The sequence below is a fragment of the Sorex araneus genome, chromosome 5 (assembly GCF_027595985.1).
Source record: "Sorex araneus isolate mSorAra2 chromosome 5, mSorAra2.pri, whole genome shotgun sequence".
Classification (NCBI taxonomy): domain Eukaryota; kingdom Metazoa; phylum Chordata; class Mammalia; order Eulipotyphla; family Soricidae; genus Sorex; species Sorex araneus.
In genome coordinates this window covers 111,266,864-111,287,326 of record NC_073306.1, presented here as the reverse complement: position 1 = coordinate 111,287,326, position 20,463 = coordinate 111,266,864, and the positions used below count along the sequence as shown (strand labels likewise).

The 20,463-nt window shown below is 41.4% G+C and overlaps 1 protein-coding gene across 1 annotated transcript in view; it reads right to left on the bottom strand.

Moving 5' to 3' along the window:
• The window catches only part of KIF6 (kinesin family member 6), a 705,701-nt gene that overhangs the window by 113,771 nt on the left and 571,467 nt on the right, over positions 1-20,463 (bottom strand). The window contains exon 15 of the mRNA XM_055140906.1: positions 11,015-11,070. Coding sequence (XP_054996881.1) covers positions 11,015-11,070 — 56 coding nt within the window. The remainder of the gene's footprint in view (positions 1-11,014; positions 11,071-20,463) is intronic.

Here is a 20,463-nt window from a genome sequence, read left to right as displayed (position 1 = left end):
TGGGAACAGAAGGCTCTCAGGTGCTGAGCAGGGCAAAACCAGGAGCAGGTGACCACGGTCTATGGTGCCAGCAGCTACCGGGGCAGACCTGTAGAGGAAGCCAAAGATCTGAGGTGGCATAAGAATAGAGTACTGGGATCTGGATCTCAATTGTCCTCTCCCCAGCCCCACCTAGGGTCATCATTCAAAGTGATTGTTCTCAAAGCCCATATTTTTAGTGACTCAACTTCATACTTGAGAGGTGAGATTGGGATGCAATGACAGTTTAATGAGTTAAGACGGAACAGGTGGATTTGATCTTTTCTCTAGGAAGGGGCATTGTATGCAGAGGGGTCTGGCCAGCATGGAGGTGGCTGGTAATTGCTGCAGGACCTTAGTAATGCATGACCATGAGGCTTCAATGTGACCTTGAAAATCTATATTTCAGAACTTGGCTTTGTTTTGATTCCCTTTGTTCTTGATTTTGTCTATTTGCCAACCTTTTGATAACTCTTTTCCTTTCTGGAAGATGCCCCAGCTGAAGTCAGTTTAAAGTTCTTACTTATAAAAATATATCCATAAGTAAGTTAATGCAATTGTCTCTGGTGTACTATGAGTTGAACTGGCCTGGGCCAGCCTACCCAAAGAAACCCAGACAAAGTCAGATCCTGGGCCTTGTTGGTTAAAGTAAGACCACTTGATCAGACTGCTCAGGGAGCACTCAGCCATCATTTTGCTTCTCTGACATTCTAACCAAATCATTGCTTCCGTCTTATGCATGAAAGTTGTATAAAATTCATTAGTGTTACTTCTTGTCAGTTATTATACTCTATGGAGTTGCAGCTTGCTGAAATCATTTTTGTTGCTGTTCGATCTCTAAACTATGACAGCTAAACATTCAATCAAACTCACAAAGATATCAGTCATGCTGGCTACAGGCTGTCATTCAGCAAGATTGTAACATTCTCACTGTTACAAAGGGCCCTTAAGGAATCATTTGGGGGACTCTGAGGATGGCGCAGTGGCTAAAGTAGCTAAAGAGAAGGCTCAGTGTGATGAGTGCATGCTTTGCATATGGGAAGCCTGGTTTTGATTCCTAACCCCACAGGGTGTCCTCTGCCCCCAGCCCACCACACCCCCAACCTGTGCAAGTAGAGCCAATCTTGCAAGATGAGGTCATGACTTTGATTACTGTTGCTGTCCATAGCCAGTGAGCTCAGTCCCTTGTGCACTGAGACCCTGAAACCAAGTGAGTCATATCCAGGAGTGAGCACTGCAGTTGGCGAGCCCTTCTATGAGTACAGTAGCAACCCACAACTCCCTCTCCATAAGCCCCACAACCAGCAGTGTGACCCTTGTGAGCACAACCAAATTTGTGTGACCTCTGTCATCACAGTAACAATAGCAACAAAGGAAAGGAAGAAAACAAATCATTGTCCTTCTTTTTGTTTCTAGATTATCTCTGAAAAGTGCCCATCTGTCCTGCTTTTAAAGATTCCCAGAATCTCTAATCATTAAAAGTGCCTTTTTTGGAGACAAAAATTCTTTGTTTATTTTTTTCACAAGATCAATACAACTAAAAATTGCAACTTTCATTTTGAATCCTTGTAAGAGAAGATTTACTGTTGATAAATATCAAGTTCTCTCACCAGTGTAAGAATCAGCTCATGTGCACAGGAGTAGCTGGGAGAGGATATTGGTGCAATCAGTGGCCTGGATGGGTTCACAGAAGGCTTTTCCTCACAAACAAATTACAGTTTTGCATCATGAAGAAAAAGTAGCTAATGACACAGTGGGCTTACGGAACTGAGCTGAGCAGGTGTGAATGGACAGGTGGCCAGAGCTCTCTCTTTCCCATGAATTCTACTGAACCATGTAAATCTAGCACCTTACCAGGAAATTCGAAGAAACCATCAGAGAAGCTAGTTAAATAGAACTGGGAGGTGGATGGAAGAAAGAGGATGAGAAGGACAAGAACAAGGAGAAAGTTGCATTTAAAGTCAACTGTACATTTTTACTTCCTCATTACATAAGACAATAGATTTCCATTTACACCACATTCAAACTTTCTGACCAAAACAAATGGCATAAATTAATTAGATGGTTTTTAACTATGGTAATTAATAAAATATGGGACCGGAGTGATAGTACGGCAGGTCAGGCATGTAGTCGACCTGATTCTGAAGACCCTCATGCACTTCCAGGAGTGATCCTTGAGCACAGAGTCAGGAGTAAGCCCTGATCACTGCCTGGTGTGGCCCTTAAACTAAAACCAACCAAACATATAAACAAAAAACACTAAGTGATGTACAACCCAAGCTTGTTTATTGGAAATAAACATGAGCCAGGGAGATACTTAAAGGGAATACTTAGAGTGAATGCTTTGTATGTAGAAGCCTGGGTTTGCTCCCTGGTAGTGCCTTGTTCCTTGAGCACTGCCTGGAGCAATCCCCAAGCACAGAACTTGGAGTAGCAACTGAGTACTATTGATTATAGTCCCAAGACTAAACAAAACAACCCCTCAAATAAAATAAGAATGAAGTAAATTGCTTAATGAAGCAAATGTCAACTTCATAGCTTATTACTTATTATTTTTAATGTTTATTGCAATACCAGGGAATGGAACCCAAATCTCATGCATGCATATTCCCAGCTCTTTTTCATCACTTTAGCTGACTTGCCTCTGAATCATCTTTCTTTTTAATAGAGAGACGCAGCATTATGAAGCTATAGGAATGCTGTACAGAGTTGAATGGATGCCACCCTGGCTTTTGCATTTCTTAGAGAATAGAGTATTTCCTTTACTTTATGGTAATGTTTTGTTATTTTGCAGTCCCTGATGGCTTCTGAAGCCTGTTCTTAATCAGGTTTTCTCTAGTCCTTATTGTGCTGGTTTTGGTACTTTAACATAATGCCTTCATTACACCTACCAACTCTCATCTAACTTTATGTCTTGGATTCTCTCATGTTCCCTGAAGCATCAGTGGGTCCCCTCTGTTGAGATTTTATAGAGTCTGAAAACATAATCTTCAATCTTGCTCTTCAAACCACTGCCCATGATGTTTGAAACACTGGTGAAACAATGGGTTCCTGCAAGAGATTATAGTAAATCTTCCTGCAAACTGGAAACTGATAACACCTTGCCCAGGTGCAAACCTGAGCATTTGATGAAAAGTGAGGCATGCTGGGTTTCAGCCCAAACTTATTCCTGAAACTGGCCCTATTGAACAAAAGATGATCTACACTTAGTCATAGTACAAAGACTTTTAATATTCATATTTTAGGAAGGCCTCAGCCAAGTTTTTCTTTTTTAAAATTTTTTTATTTTATACTTTATTTTTAATTAGTGAGTCAGCTTGAGGGTACAGTTACAGATTTATACTTTTTTTTTTGGTTTTTGTTTTTGTTTTTGGGTCACACCCGACGATGCACAGGGGTTATTCCTGGCTCTTCACTCAGGAATTACCCCTGGCGGTGCTCAGGGGACCATATGGGATGCTGGGATTAGAACCCGGGTCGGCCGCGTGCAAGTCAAACGCCCTACCCGCTGTGCTATCACTCCAGCCCCAGATTTATACATTTTTGTGCTCATGTTTCCCCCATACAGATTTCGAGAGCCCATCCCTTCACCAGTGCCCATTCTCTACCACCAGTAAAACCAGCATCCCTCCCACCCTCCCCAGTCCCGTCTCCCCCCACCCCACACTGCCACTATGGCAGGGTATTCCCTTTTGTTCTCTCTCTGATTAGCTGTTGTGGTTTGCAATAAAGGTGTTGAGTGGCCATTGTGTTAATTCTCTAGCCTACATTTGGCACGCATCACCCTTCCCCCGCATGACCTCCTATCACATTTTACTTGGTGTTCCATTTACTGAGTCGCCCAGAATGAGAGACCAGCCTCCAAGCCATGGAGTCAACCTCCTGGTACTTATTTCTACTACTCTTGAGTGTTAGTTTCCTAGTCTATAATTCTATATTCCACAGATGAGTGCAATCTTTCTATGCCTGTCTCTCTCTTTCTGACTCATTTCACTTAGCATGATACTTTCCATGCTGATCCACTTATATGCAAACTTCATGACCTCATTTTTTCTAACAGCTGCATAGTATTCCATTGTATAGATGTACCAAAGTTTCTTCAACCAGTCATATGTTCTAGAGCACTCGGGTTTTTTCCAGATTCTGCGATGAACATATAAGTACAGATGTCATTTCGACTATACTTTTTTGCTTCTCTGGGATATATTCCCAGCAGTGGTATTGCTGGGTCAAATGGGAGCTCAACCTCTAGTTTTTTGAGAATCGTCCATATTGTTTTCCAAAAGGGCTGAACTAGTCGGCATTCCCACCAGCAGTGTAGAAGGGTCCCTTTCTCCCCACATCCTCTCCAACAGCGGTTGCTTTTGTTCTTTTGAATGTGTGCTAGTCTCTGTGGTGTGAGGTGGTATCTCATGGTTGTTTTGATCTGCATCTCTCTGATGATTAGTGATGTAGAGCACTTTTTCATGTGCCGTTTGGCCATTCGTATCTCTTCCTTGGGAAAGTTTCTGTTCGTTTCTTCGCCCCATTTTTTGATGGTGTTGGATGTTTTCTTCTTGTAGAGTTCAACCAGTGCTTTATATACCATTGATATTAACCCCTTATCTGATGGGTATTGTGTAAATATCCTTTCCCATTCTGTAGATAGTCTTTGTATTCTGGTCACTGTGTCTTTTGTGGTGCAGAAGCTTTTTAGTTTAATGTAGTCCCATTTGTTGATCTGTTTCTACTAGATTGCTTAGTTCCGTGTCATCTTTGAAGATACCTTTATCTTCAATATCGTAGAGGGTTTTGCCGACCTTGTCTTCAATGTACCTTATGGTTTGTGGTCTGATGTCGAGGTCTTTAATCCATTTTGATCTGACTTTTGTGCATGGTGTCAGGTCGAGGTCTAAGCCCATTCTTTTGCATGTGGTTGTCCAGTTGTGCCAGCACCTTTTGTTAAAGAGGCTTTCCTTGCTTTCCTTCACATCTCTTGCTCCCTTATCAAAGATCAGATGATCATACATTTGGGGTTGTGTGTAGGGATATTCCACCCTGTTCCATTGATCTGCAGCTCTGCCTTTGTTCCAGTACCATGCTGTTTTAATTGTTACCGCTTTGTAGTAGAGTTTAAGGTTGGGGAGGGTAATGCCTCCCATCATCTTTTTCCCAAGAATTGTCTTAGCTATCCGTGGGCGTTTATTGTTCCATATAAATTTCAGGGTTTCTTGATCCGTTTCTTTGAAGAATGACATGGGTATCTTTATAGGGATCGAGTTGAATCTGTATAATGCTTTGGGGAGTATTGCCATTTTGACAATGTTTATTCTCCTTATCCATGAGCAGGTGATATGTTTCCATTTCCTCATGTCCTCTTTTATTTCATGGAGTAGCGTTTTATAGTTTTCTTTGTAGAGGTCCTTTACTTCTTTAGTTAAGCTGATTCCAAGGTATTTGATTTTCTGGGGCACGATTGTGAACGGGATTGCTTTTTTCATGTCCCTTTCCTCTGTCTCATTGTTTGCATATAGGAAGGCCATGGATTTTTGGGTATTGATTTTATAGCCTGTGACTTTACTGTACAGGTCAATTGTTTCTAAGAGTTTCTTACTAGAGCTTTTAGGCTTCTCTAGTTATAATATCATATCGTCTGCGAATAGTGAGAGCTTGATTTCTTCCTTTCTGATCTGAATCACCTTAATATCTTTTTCTTGCCTGATGGCTATTGCTAATACTTCCAGTACTATATTAAAGAGAAGTGGTGAGAGTGAGCATCCTTGTCTTGTCCCTGATCTTAGAGGGAAGGCCCTTAGTTTTTCTCCATTGATGATAATGCTTGCCATAGGTTTGTGGTAGACGGCTTTGACTATCTTGAGGAAAGTTCCTCCAAAACCCATTTTGGTGAGAGTTTTTATCATAAATGGGTGTTGGATCTTGTCAAATGCTTTCTCTGCATCTATTGATATGATCATATGGTTTTTATCTTTACTTTTGTTGATATGATAGATTATGTTGATTGATTTCCAAATGTTAAACCATCCTTGCATTACTGGGATGAATCCCACTTAGTCATGGTGTATGATCTTTTTGATGAGTTGTTGGATTCTATTTGCTATTATTTTGTTGAGGATCTTTGCATTGGTGTTCATCAAGGATATTGGTCTATAGTTTTCTTTGTTAGTGGTGTCTTTGTTTGCTTTTGGTATTAGGGAGATATGTGTCTCGTAGAAACTGTTCGGAAGGGTTCCTGTCTTTTCAATTTCCTGGAAGAGCTTGAGGAGAACTGGCAACAAGTCTTCTTTAAATGTTTGGAAGAGTTCACCAGTGAATCCGTCTGGACCTGGGCTTTTGTTTTTTGGGAGACTTTTTATTACAGTTTTGATTTCCTTGATATTTATGGGCCTATTCAGGTATTTCAGGTCTTCTTGGTTCAGTGTTGGGAGATTGTAGGAATCAAGGAATTCGTCCATTTCTTTTAGGTTCTCTTGTTTCGTGGCATACAAACTTTCAAAGTAGTCTCTGATGCTCTTTTGAATCTCCTTGGTTTCTGTACCCCCCGTTGATATGTGTGATGTCCCCCTTTTCATTTCTGATTCGGTTTATTAGGGTTTTCTCTCTTTCTTTCTTTGTGAGTTTTGCTAGCGGTTTATCAATCTTATTTATTTTCTCGAAGAACCAGCTCTTTGTTTCACTGATCTTTCGAATTGTTTTTCAGCTTTTCCATATCGTTAATTTCTGCTCTAAGTTTTATTATTTCTTTCCTTCGATCTGGTTTGGGTTCCTTTTGCTGGTCCTCTTCTAAGATCTTGAGCTGCAAAGTCAAGCTATTTATATAGGCCCTTTCTTCCTTTCTGAGGAAAGCTTGCAGAGGTATAAATTTTCCCCTTAACACAGCTTTAGCTGCGTCCCATAGGTTCTGGTAGCTTGTGTCTTCATTCTCATTTGTTTCGAGGCATTTTTTGGATTTCTTCCTTGATTTCCTTTGTGACCCACTCATTGTTCAATAGTGAGTTGTTTAATTTCCAAGTGTTTGATTTGGTTCTCCGCATTTGTGCGTGATTAACTTCCATCTTCAGTGCATAATGGTCTGAGAAGATAGTTGATACAATTTCTATCTTCCCGATTCTATTAAGGTATAATTTGTGACCCAGAATGTGGTCTATTTTAGCAAATGATCCATGTGCTCTGGGAAAGAATGTGTATTCTTTCCTTTTTGGGTGTATAGCCCTGTATAGGTCTATTAGCCCTGTCTCTTCCATTTCTTCCTTCACGGTCATTGTTTCCTTGCTGAGTGTTGTTCTTGTCGATCTATCCAGAGGTGATAAGGCAGTGTTGAAGTCTCCTACTACTATCATGGTGCTAGTTATGTCCTCCTTAAATTCTGTTAGGAGTTCTTTTAAGTATTTAGCTGGTCATTCATTAGGTGCGTATACGTTTAATAGTGTGATTTCTTCCTGTTGTACATATCCCTTGATGAATAGGAAATGACCTTCGCTGTCCCTTCTAATCTTTTTCAGCCTGAAATCTATGTTGTCAGATACTAGTATGGCCACTCCCACTTTTTTGAGGGAGCTGTTTGCTTGCAGGATTGTCTTCCATCCTTTGATTTTGAGTCTGTGTTTGTTCTGACTATTCAGATGTGTTTCTTGTAGGCAGCAGAAAGTTGGGTTTAGTTTCTGAATCCATTTTGCCACTCTGTACCTCCTGATTGGTCCATTTAGATGGTTAACATTAAGAGCAATTATTGTCATGGGATTTTGTGCCATTTTTCTGTAGGGTTTGTTGTTCTTATAGGTTTTTTTCCTTGTCTTATAGTAGCCCTTTTAGTCCTTTTAAATTTGGTCTTGAGTCTATGAAGTTCCTGAGCTGTTGTTTCTCCATGAAATAGTGTATGGTTCCTTCAAGTTTGATTGAGAGTTTAGCCGGGTAAAGTATTCTTGGTGAGGCATTCATTTCATTGAGTTTTTTCACTATATCCCACCATTGTCTTCGGGCTTGGAAGGTTCCTTCTGATAGGTCTGCTGTGAGTCTAAGGGGTGCTCCTTTGTATATGATCTCCTTCTTTGATCTTGCTGCTTGCAGTATTGTGTCTCTATCCATAGCATCCATCATTCTGACTATGATATGTCTTGGGGATTTTTTATTTGGCTCCCTTTTAGTTGGTACCCTTCAGACACCTTGGATCTGGATGCCCATATTTTCTAGCTCTGGGAATTTCTTAAAAATGATGTCTTTAATTGTGTTTTTTTTTTTTATTAGGATTGGTCCTGTGGTTCTGGTACTCCAATGATTCTTATGTTGTTTCTCTTGAGGTCATCCCCTAGGACTCTAATTCGCTCTAGAGCTGTTTTGAGGTCTTTGCCATTATTTGTTGTTGCCTATATGCTTTCTGCAGCTCGTCTTCAAGATCACTGATTCTTTTTTCAGCAGTAGTCATTCTACTGTTAAGGGCTCCTACTGAGTTTTTTATTTCATCTACTGATTCTTTTAATTGTGTCACTTCTGATTGTAGCTTTGAAATTTCTGCTCTCATTTCTTCCTGAATTATCTTGGTGGATCGTTCCAATGCTGCATCCATATCCTGCCTTAATTTATTGGATTTTCGCTCCATAGTTGCTTTGAGTTCTTCAACCATCTTCACGATTTCCTCTCTGAATTCTTTATCTGAGAGGAGACTGTATTTCTGAGAAGTCATTGCTGGGTTTGCTGAGATCCTCCCTTCCATCTCTGCTGGTGGTGGGGATTTTTGCTGTTTCTTTATGTTGTTATGGGTTTTACTGTTAAGCGCTCTCCTTAGCTTGAGAGGAGTCTCAAGAGAAAGCGTGGGGCTATGATCTTTTTACAAAGGACTTTATGTGCAGCTTGATGTGTTCACTGACAGTTTTTGAAAAATTAGGATAGGCTAGGTCAGTTGACTGTTAACATATAGTGACTAAGATGACCCGGGTATTCTTCAGAGGAGTAGATTCTATCAATTATGGCCAAAGCACAATGTAATGAGTGGAAAAAATATCTTCGGCCGCATAAGCGGCCGCTGCTCCTGAAGGAGGCCACGCCCCTTTTGAGGCCACGCTCCCTGACGTGTGGCAACGCCCCTAACACCCTGGTGGGGAGGGAAAGTTGAGGGCCGCAGCAGCGAGAGTGAGAGGCGCGAGTTGGGCCTGGGGTCTCCGGACCCCAAACCGCCGGCGTGGGGGAGATCGCTGCGTTCTTCGGCCCTCAGCCAAGTTTTTCAAAGATAAATGGAATGGAAGTAACATGCATTTTAATGCATTCCAAACACAGCCCATGCGATGGAAATTGATCTAAATGTGCTTTTGTAGGGGACAGGTAAATGCAGCGATAATGACTTTCCTTCAGAAACAAGACTATTGTCTTTCTGAGAGTCATTTAGAATAATGAATGTTTCTTCCATTTATTTTTTTAGTTAGTTTTTATTTATTTTGATTTTGCTGCTAACCTGGTGATGCTCAGGGTTACTCTTGGCTCTATACTTAGGAGAGTGACAGGGTTGGGGGACCATATGGGATGCTGGGAGATGTAACCCAGGTTGGCCATATTCAAGGCAAATGCCCTACCCATTGGACTATTGCTCTGGTCCCTATTCCATTTATAACATAGTTTCAACATCAGAATGGTGTGAATGATGTACCAAGTTTTACAAAAAGAAGTTTTTGTCTAGTTTTCTGAGCTTTATGCATGTGGGATAGAGATTCCATAGCTTACAAGTATAGCTTCATCCCTTCTCAACAGGCCAAACTGCATAGAGTCCTGCCTCAGTGCCTCAAGGCAGAAATGAGATTCTGTGGGAATGAGGGTTATTCCTATCCACATGCAGCATGGTATCCTCTGCCAGGTTCCCACCTCCAAATTTTCAGGTTTACTAAAAGACTGGCTGGGAACAAAAAAATTCCACTTGATTTACCTTCACCCTAGGAAAATGCACTCAGTAAATTTCATAAATCTCCTGAAATGTTCTCTACAATTGCCTTGGAACTCTAATGTTTGTGTACAGGTTCTGGTTTCCCCACCTTAGTTGTAAATATATGCTTCAGGTGCTGGTCCTGATCATGCATCATGAGGGTTTTCAGTGACAAGCTGATGTCAGAGATCTACTTACTTGGGCCCCTGGGACCAATAGCACGTTTGAAGGACAGGTGGGCAGAAGATGGGTCTTAGTCTGTTATTTTTATTGTCCTCATTAGCACCGTGAAACCAGTCACTTCCAGTCAGGGATGTCTCGACACTGGTTTGAAATCCACTTGCAACACACACTGATCCTCTGTGGAAGATCAGTCACAGCCCTCCAAACTTTGGTCCCTGGCTGAGGCAGGTGTCACCGTACTGTGGTCTCCTGTTACAGCCATCATTGAAGGTGGGGGTCTACTACAGTTAGAGTTCAGTGAAATGGGCTTTTTCCCTACCCAGAGTCCTGAGACTGAGGTTAATACCCTCCAACATCTGAGGGTACTCAGGGGCTACTCCTTGCTGTATGCTCAGGGGCCAGTCCTGCACATACGTGATATTGAGGTATCAGACTAGTTCTATCTCTCAGACCTGTGAGGATTTTTTAAATAGAGTTTGCTCTGGCCACAACCTCATCTTTCCATGAATGGTATTCCAGTGGGAGAGCCCTGCTTGGAAAGCTGCACCCTGGGAAGGAAAATGGCTCATTTATGATTCTTAAATGCCCACCTGTGTCCCACATGCTAATGCGAGGCATTGGAAGGCAAACAAAATGTTTCCAAGCACTAGAGAGAGAACATCTCTGTGATCAGGAAGCTATGACCAGGGGAGGGGCTGCTAACGTAACTCTCACTTGAACTTTCTCACTGAGAGGCAAGAGCTCAGGGATACAAAGTTCATTTCCTGAAGGTCAGAGGAGAAAGGACAGACTTCCAGGAAAAGGAGTTTTTCAAGCAGCTGCCTGGGCAGAATATCCCTCAAACAAGAGGCACATCATGATCCAGTTTCCACAGGGACAAAGACCCATGAACAAAGTCGATCTGCTTACCAACTTTACTCCTTGCTTTATTGATACTTTCTCCCAGGGCCTTTGCTTCAGAAAACCTGAAGGAATAAAAGAGTAGAATTTCACTTTCTTGGTTCACTCAATTGTGTTCTAAAAACAACAGGCTTCTAAGAGGTCTCAGAAATATGGACTGGAGCGATAGCACAGCAGGTAGGGCGTTTGCCTTGCATGTGGCCAATCCGGGTTCAATTCCTCTGTCCCTGTCGGAGAGCCCAGCCAGCTACTGAGAGTATCCTGCCTGCACGGCAGAGCCTGTCAAGCTCCCCGCAGTGTATTTGATATGCCCAAAACAGTAACAACAAGTCTCACAATGGAGACGTTACTGGTGCCCACAGGAGGCTCAGCCAACACCAACCAGCTCAGTAAGTCCTCAGGCAATGGTTTTAGTAGCACAATGTGAGATATAACAACTATCACAAATTCTTCTATATCAATCTATTGTTTTTTTTTTTTTTTTTTTTGCTTTTTGGGTCACACCCAGCGATGCTCAGGGGTTACTCCTGGCTTTGCACTCAGGAATTACTCCTGGCGGTGCTTGGGGGATCATATGGGATGCCGGGGATCGAACCCAGGTCGGCCTCGTGCAAGGCAAACGTCCTACCCGCTGTGCTATCACTCCGGCCCCAATCTATTGTTTTTAAATGATTCCATTTGCCATTTTGTTATAGAAATCAATAGAAAGTAAATTGTTTGTACTTGCTCAGAGGACAGGCTTGTGATGGGGGTGGAAAACTAGGAACACTGGTAGAAGGAAGGTCACAATGGTGATGGGTTTTATATTGGAACACTGAATGCCTGAAATAACTATATTGTGAACAAATTTAAATTTTGTTTATTTATATTTTTTAATTGAATCACTGTGAGATACATAGTTACAAAACTGTTCATTATTAGGTTTCAGTCATACAAAGATCCAATACCCATCTCTCCACCAGTGTCCATTTCCCACCACCAATGACCCCAGTTTCCCTCCTGCCATGCTCCCCTGCCCCACCCAGCCTGCCTCTATGACTCTAGAGGGGCACTTTGCTTCTCTTCCTCTTCTTCTCTATATCTCCCCCTCTCCCCCACCACCTTCTCTCTCCTCCTGGGTACTATAATCTGTAACACAGATAGTGGGAGGTTATCGTGTTCCTTTTCAGTACACAGTTCCTATGCAGTGATCATTTCCAACTATCTTTGTTACAATGGTCCCTTCTCTATCCCAATTGCCTTTTCCTCCAACGCTTGAGGAAGGCTTCCAACTGTAGACTAATAGTCCTTGCCCTTGTTTATACTGTTCTTAGATATTAGTGTTTTATTGTGTTTTTTTAATGTTCCATAAATAAGTGCAATTATCCAAATGAGTCCTTCCGACTCATTTCACTCAACATGATACTCTCTATGCCCACCCATTTATAAACAAATTTCATAACCACATTTTCCCTAACTGCTGTATAATATTTCATTAGTACCATAGTTTCTTTTTTTTTTTCCATAGTTTCTTTAACTAGTCATCTTCGAAAAACTTTTCAAATCATGGTATTTAAATTACAACATTTTTTTAAAAAGGAAAAGCATTTGACTTGCATGTGGTGATTCCAGTTTAATTCCTGGCCGAACACAGATGAGTGTGGTGAAACAGCACCTTTCTCTCGAAAGATTACATCTTTCAATATATATTTAATTTTTATATTATGAAGTAAACTATCAGAAGCTAGCAAACCATGACTGCTCGAGAGACAATGCCTACCATCTGTTTCTGCAAATGAAGTTGTCTGGGCCCTAGGCATAACCATTCATTTGTGATCTTTGTGACTGCTTTCAAATTGATCCAGATATGAGTACCTATATTTTACTGTATAATCATTGCAGATATATGCTGTCTGTCTTCACAAAAAATGAAAGGTGTGACCAGTATGTGCAGCTTTTAAAAACATGTTAGTGTTACTTAAAATAATTTATTACCATATAATTATAATATATTACTATATAATAGTCTATAATAATTTGATTAAAAGTTACAGACCAATTTTTTATTGACAAAAAAAGGGTGTGATGATTGCATGGTGAAATCTGGGCAAATGTGATAGAGACTGAAAAAATATGGGAAGCTGAAAATAGGTTATTGTCAGAAAATTTTTGTTGACACTGTTATGTTATATACAATGATATTAAGCCATACCTTGAAGCATAGAAAGAAAATCCAATATATACTACAAAGCACAGGAAGAAAAAAATCCAGTAATCACACATACTTATCCAGTCTATTTTAGCCATTTGTACAGAGTTGAGATCATATCATAATTTCATACTTTGATACTTTTGTTTTCATTTATGAAATAAGTCCTTCCCTATGTCCTTAGAAACTTCTTCATTATCTTTAATGACTACATACTAGTCTACCAGATGGTTTCGTTGATGTTTACTTAATGATTAATGATGTTTACTTAATGATCTTAACTTAATGATTCCTCTCTAATTTCCAACTAACATTTATGAGGCAGGCACAAAAAGCCCAGCCATGTGGTGGAGAAGTGGTGTAGGAGATAGATTGGATGAGAAACATACACTCCACTTCTCTGCACATACTGGGCTCTTATACAAGATGAGAGTTGTTTCCTTCTTCTTCATTTTTTTTTTGTAACCATGGAATTTATGATGCAACTGGAAAATCCATGAAGCAAAAACATGGCTAATAACTGTAGCAGTGGTGCTACCAGGGATAAGATTGGTTGTATTGGCTGATATCCAGATGGAATATGGATGCAAAGTTCCTCAACAAAATATTCGAAAATAGAATCCAATGACTCATCAAAAGGGTCATGTACCATGATGAAGTGGGATTCATCCCGGGAATGCAAGGATGGCTTAACATTCACAAGTCAATCAACATAAACCATCATATCAATAAAAGAAAAGATAAAACCATATGATCATATCAATAGATGTAGAGAAAGCATGTGACAAAATACAGCACCTGTTTATGATGAAAACTTTCACCAAAATGGGAACCGAAGAAACTTTCCTCAATGTAGTCAAATTTTCTACTACAAGGCCATGGCAAGCATTATTCTCAATGGGAACTAAAAGCCTTCCAAGATCAGGGACAAGGATACTCACTCTCACCACTTCTGTTCAATAAAGTACTGGAAGTATTTGCCATGGCAATTAGGGAAGAAAAATATACTAAGGACATCCAGATAAGAAAGGAAGAAATCAAGCTCTCACGGTTTACAGATGACAAGATACTATAATTAGAGAACCCTAAAGCCTCTACCATGAAGCTCCTAGAAACACAGACTTGTAAAGTAGCAGGCTATAAAACCAACACTCCAAATTCCGTGGCTTTTCTATATGCAAATAATGAGAGAGAAGAAAGTGATATGAAAAAAACAATCCTGTTCACAATCATGCCTCAGAAAATCAAGTTTAACTAAGGAGGTAAAGGACCTGTACAAAGAAAACTACAAAATGCTACTTTAAGAAAAAAACAAAAGAGGACATGAGGAAATGGAAACGTATCTCCTGCTCATGGATTGGGTTAATTAACACTGTCAAAATGGCAATATTCCCCAAAGCACTATATAGATGACAGATTCAAGGCTATCTCTTTGACATTATTTAAATAAATTGATCAAACACTTCTAAAATTCATATGGAACAAAAAAGCCCCCACGAATAGCTAAAACAATTCTTGGGGAAAAAAGATGGGAGACATCAATCTCTCCAACTTCAAACTGTATTACAAAGTGGCAATAATTAAAATAGCATATTATTGGAATAAAAACAGATGCACAGATCAATGGAATAGGTGTAATATCATTACACATACCCTCAAATACATGACTATCTAATCTTTGATAAGGAGCAAGAAATATTAAGTGGAACAAGGAAAACTTCTTTAATAAGTGTTCTGGCAAAACTGGACAGATATGTGCAAAAATAAGTGGGCTCAGATCTCTACCCAACACCATGCACAAAAGTCAGATCAAAATGAATTAAAGTCAGATCAAAATCTGATGTAAAGACCTCAACTTCATGGAGCTGGAGTGATAGCACAGCAGGTAGGGCGTTTGTCTTGCATGTGGCTGACCCAGGTTCAAATCCCAGCATCCCATTATGGTCCCCTGAGCACTGCCAGGAGTAATTCCTGAGTGCAGAGCCAGGAGTAAGCCCTGTGCATCGCCGGATGTGATCCAAAAAGCAAAAAAAAAAAAAAAAAAAAAGAAAAAGAAACATAAAAAAGACCTCAACTTCAGACAAGAATCTATAACGTATATTAAGAAAAGGTTGGCGACCGCCGAGATGTGATTCCGGGGGCCGCACGCATGTGCGGCCTCTCCGCAGCTGCACGAGTGTGAATCCAGACCCAGCAAAACCTCTTTTGGCATGCGCAACTCCTTGCAGAATGTCTCCAGCCTGAGAACTACGCCTCGGCCCTGTGCCCGCCCTGGAGGGGAAAGGTATTTCTCTCTCTCGCCTCTTTCTCTCCAGGGATGAAGGGCGCGGTGTCCGCCATATTATGACGACCACAGATTGGATTTTCAAGTCTGCAATGATCCAATATCTGGAAGAAATCTCCCTGGACTTAGTTGTTAAAGTCCTGAAATTCAAAACCGCGCGGCCGCGCGACCTCATTTGTCTTCACAGTAGGTCTGAATGTAGTGGGGTACTCCTAACAACAATAGTGAGGTTTGTGTTGAAATATTGAATTTAACCAAAGTAAACAGAAAGTAAAATGAAACTTATCAGTTACAAGACGGGGGGTGGGGGGGCGGTATTGGAGGTGTGTGTGGTTTTTTTTTTTTTTTTTTGGTGGTGGTATATGGGTGCTGGTGAAGGAATGGTTGTTTCAGCATTGTATAACTGAGACCTAAGCCTGAAAGCATTGTAATCTTCCACATGGTGATTTAATAAAATAAAAATTTTATTTAAAAAAAAAAGAAAAGGTTGGGAAAACCCTCTATGATATTGAAGCTAAAGATATCTTCAAAGATGAAATGCCACTGACCAAGCAAGTGGAAGCAAAGGTAAACAAATGGGATTATCTTAAACTGAGAAGTTTCTGCACCTCAAAAGAAACGGTGACCAGGATACAACGACAACCTATGCAACTGGAAAGGATATTCACGCAATACCCTTCTGATAAGGGGTTAATATCAAAGATATACAAAGGAGTGGTTGAACTCTATAGGAAAAAAACATTCAATCCCATACGAAAATGGGTGATGAAATGAAAAGAAACTTCCTCAAAGAAGAAATCTGAATGGCCAAAGGGCACATGAAAAAATGCTCTTTATCACTAATCATCAGGGAGTTGCAGACAAAACAACAATGAGATATCATCTCACACCACAGAGACTGGAACACATCCAAAAGAGCAAAAGCAACCGGTGTTGGCATGGATGTGGGGAGAAAAGGACTCTCCTTCACTGTTGATGGGACTGCTAACTGGTCCAGCCTTTTTGAAAAACAATATGTATGTTTTTCAAAAAGCTAGAAATTGAACTCCCATTTGACTCAGCAGTATCACTTCTGGGAATATACTCGGGGCCCAAAAACACACCGCAGAAACACTATCTGCTCTCCCATGCTCATTACAGCACTATTCACCATAGTCAGAAATCTGGAAAAAATCTGAGTGCCCAAGAACAGACGAATGGCTAAACTATGGCAGATCTACACAATAGAATACTATGCTGCTGTTTGGAAAAATGAAGTAATGAAATTTGCCTATAAATGGATGGACATGGAGAGTATCATGCTGAGTGAGATGAGTCAGAAACAGAGGGACAGATATGGAATGACTGTATTCATTTGTGGTCATCATGATCACTGTCATCATTGTCATCAATGTTCGTCAATTTACTCGAATATATACAAAAATAAATATATCCATGGCCAGGGAAAACAGGGGATAGGAGGACTGGTCAATGGTTGGACTTAACCACAAGTGTGTGTGTGGGGCTGGGGTTATGTAAGATAGAGAAGACAATAATAGCTGGGAATGATCATTGCTCGACAAGATCTGAGGGTTAAAAGTAGGTAAAGGGATATTCTTGATAACTTTTCAGAATCAATATTGCAAACCACAATGCCCAAAAGGAGATGGAGAGATAGAGACAGAGAGAAGAAAAACGCGCCATAGAGGCAGGTGGGGGTGAGGGTGGGGGATGATGGGAGGAAACCTGGGGACACTGGTGCTGAGAAATGTACACTGGTGTACTTGTGGAGGGATGGGTGTTGAACACTATATGACTGAAATCCAATCATGAGCAGCTTTGTAAGGGTCTGTCTCAGTGATTCAAAAAAAAAGTTTTAAAAAAGAGACTAATAAAAAAGAAAAGTTTGGGCTGGAGCAATAGCACATGGGGTAGGGTGTTTGCCTTGCAAGCGGCCGACCCGGGTTCGATTCCCAGCATCCCATATGGTCCCCTGAGCACTGCCAGGAGTAATTCCTGAGTGCATGATCCAGGAGTAACCCCTGTGCATTGCCGGGTGTGACCCAAAAAGGAAAAAAAAAAAAGAAAAAGAAAAAGAAAAGATTGGCTGTACCGTTACTGACTGGGGCTCTGAATCAGGAATCTTCATGGTAGAGTATTGATGGGGTTGTTAGGGGTATGTAAGAGTTTTTATTTCAATTTTACTTTTTTGAGGCTGCTTGTGGCCTTTTCTCTTTTTTTTTTCTTTTTGGGGTATACCTGGAAATGCACAGGAGTTACTCCTGGATTTGTACTCAGGAATTACTCCTGGCGATGCTCAGGGATGCTGGGACTTGAACCTGGGTCGGCCGCATGCAAGGCAATTGCCCTACCCGCTGTGCTCTCGCTCCCGCCCCTGCTGTGGCTTTGTGCTCTGAGGTTGCTCCTGGCAGGGTCAGGGAACTCTGGGATTGATGTGGAGTCGGTCCCATGCACAGTAAGCACCTTTTCCCCTGAGCATGGCCAGAGGTAATTTCTGAGTGCAGACCCAGGATAACACCTGTGCATTGCCAGGTGTGACCCAAAAAGCAAATAAATAAATAAATAAATAAATAAACCCTAAAAAAAAAAAGGTAAGCGCCTTAATTTCTGAATTGCTTCCCTCTCGGTCCAAACAAGAATTTTTAGAAATTACTTTATTATAGAAACTTCCAACTACACAAAATAGAATAGAATGAAGTCACTTGGCATCATGTTGTTGACACCTGGTCACTTTGATTTTAGCTATCTTCTTTCTCCTCACTCCCCGCAAAGCACTCTAGATCTCAGTAAATCCCAGGTATCAAACCAGGTTTCCGTTATTTAGGATTTTGTTATGAGGTTTAAGTGATGTGAGATGAATGGGGAGAGGTGGGCATCCAGGCAGGGGAGTGAAGACCTGAGTGCTAATAGAACTCTGCTTCCCATCAGAAAAGAGTGAGTCACATCAAGGTTACTTTCTGACTCAGTTGGCTTGGCCAGTCACTGCTCAATGGGAGTTTCCAGAGGAGGTGACCATTTTCTCCTAAGATTCAGTTTCTTGGCAATCTGATGGGGGGTCCCCCCATTCAAGAGCTCTGTTTGGGTCAGAACAGATTTGTTCCCTCTTCAGCTAGAGCCCATCATGTTCTGTAGTGGTACTTTTTAAAAAAATTTAATTTTTTATTAGTGAATCACCGCGAGGTGCAGTTACAAACTTATGAACTTTCATGTTTGCATTTCAGTCATACAGTGATTGTTTACCCATCCCTCCACTAGTGCCCATTCTCCTCCACCAATGTTCCCAGTATCCCTCCCACAACCCCCACCCCATCCCCCTCCACCCACCTTGACTCTGTGGCAGGGCATTCCCTTTTGTTTTCTATCCTTTTGGGTGTTGTAGTTTGCAATAGAGGTATTGAATGGCCATCATGTTCGGTCTATAGTCTACTTTTGGCACGCATCTTTCAACCCGAGTGGGTCCTCCCAACATCTTCTACTAGGTGTTCCCTTCTCTATCTCAGCTGCCTTTTCCCTGAGCATGTGAGGCCAGTTTCCATGCTGAGGGGCAGACCTCCTGGTCCTTATCTCTACTACTCTTGGGTGTTAGTCTCCCATTCTATTACTTTATATTCCCCAGATGAGTGCAATCTTTCTATGTTTGTCTCTCTCTCTTTCTGACTCATTTCACTCAACATGTAGTGGTATTTTTTTAAAATTTAGTTATGGTGAGAGATACAGTTACAAATTTGTTAATGATTAGGTTTCAGTCATACACTGTTTCAACACTCCATCAGTGTACACCTTCCACTACTAATATCCCCGGTTTCCCTCCTGCCACACCTAGCCTGACTCTATAGCAGATTGTTTTCATTTCCTCCTCCTCCTTCTCTTCCTCATCCTCCTTCTTTCTCTGTCTCTGTCTTTCTCTTTCTCCTTTTGGGCACTGTGGTTTGCAGTACAGGTACTGAAAGGTTATTATCTATGTCTCTTTACCTACTTTCAGCGCTCAGAGCGATCATTTCCAACTATCTTTGTCATATTATCATTAACTTTGCTCTGCTTGTCCCCAACCCATCCCAATTTTGGCAAGTTTCCAACCATGGACCAGTTCTCCTGGCCCTTGTTTTTACTGTCTTTGGGTATTAGTCTCATACTGTTTTTTAATATTGTAGTCGTGCTATTTGATTCAACAGAGATTCAATCCAGTAACAGCAAGTTTCCAGGACATGCCACTGTGCCAGACTATGTGAAGCCCATTTGCTGGGCAGACCAAATTTGAGGCTTGGCTCATGGCCATTCAGAAGGTGAGGATGTTCTTCACACGCTGTTTTTCCAAGTATGGGGACTGTAGCTGATCCCTGCTGTGCTCATCTCCAGGACCCAAGATTCTTCAGCATATGATAGTTTTTCATTGAGTGCTTCTCACTGCATGCTCCACAGAGACCTGTAAACTCTGGGCTTTAGGGAATAAGGCTGAAATTCCTATTGACATAGGCTGCAAGCAGAGCAGAAGGAATGAGGGCAAGATTCTCAGACAGAAGAAGGGGCCATGTCCATAGTGCATGGCTATGGTGAGGTTCAGATGTGTCTGGGAGGCCATAGCAGGAGCAATGAGGGACTGTGATCACCCTCCTCCAAAGAACTAAAAAACTAAAAAACTGCATGAGGGCTGCCAGAGTTTTGGGGAAGCCATGAGCTGTCCCGAGTCCCCCGCATCCCAGCACAGAGCTGAAAAGGGCCTTCGCATTAAACAAGTGTGCCTGAGGTCTGGCCCAGCCTCATGGGACCATTGCACTGAAGTTATCTCCACCCAAGCCACTCCACCCACATAAGTTCCTGATTCTCAGTTGTCAAGACAAACTCTTGGAGAAGGAAGTCCAGTCCTGGGGGCTGGGAGATGAGGGGGAAAAAAGAGAGGAGGAGGAGGAAATAAAAAAGTAAAAGGAGGAGGTCAGAAGGCAAATGGGGAAGAGATGACCCCTTTCCCCAACCCTGGCCCTGCCATGT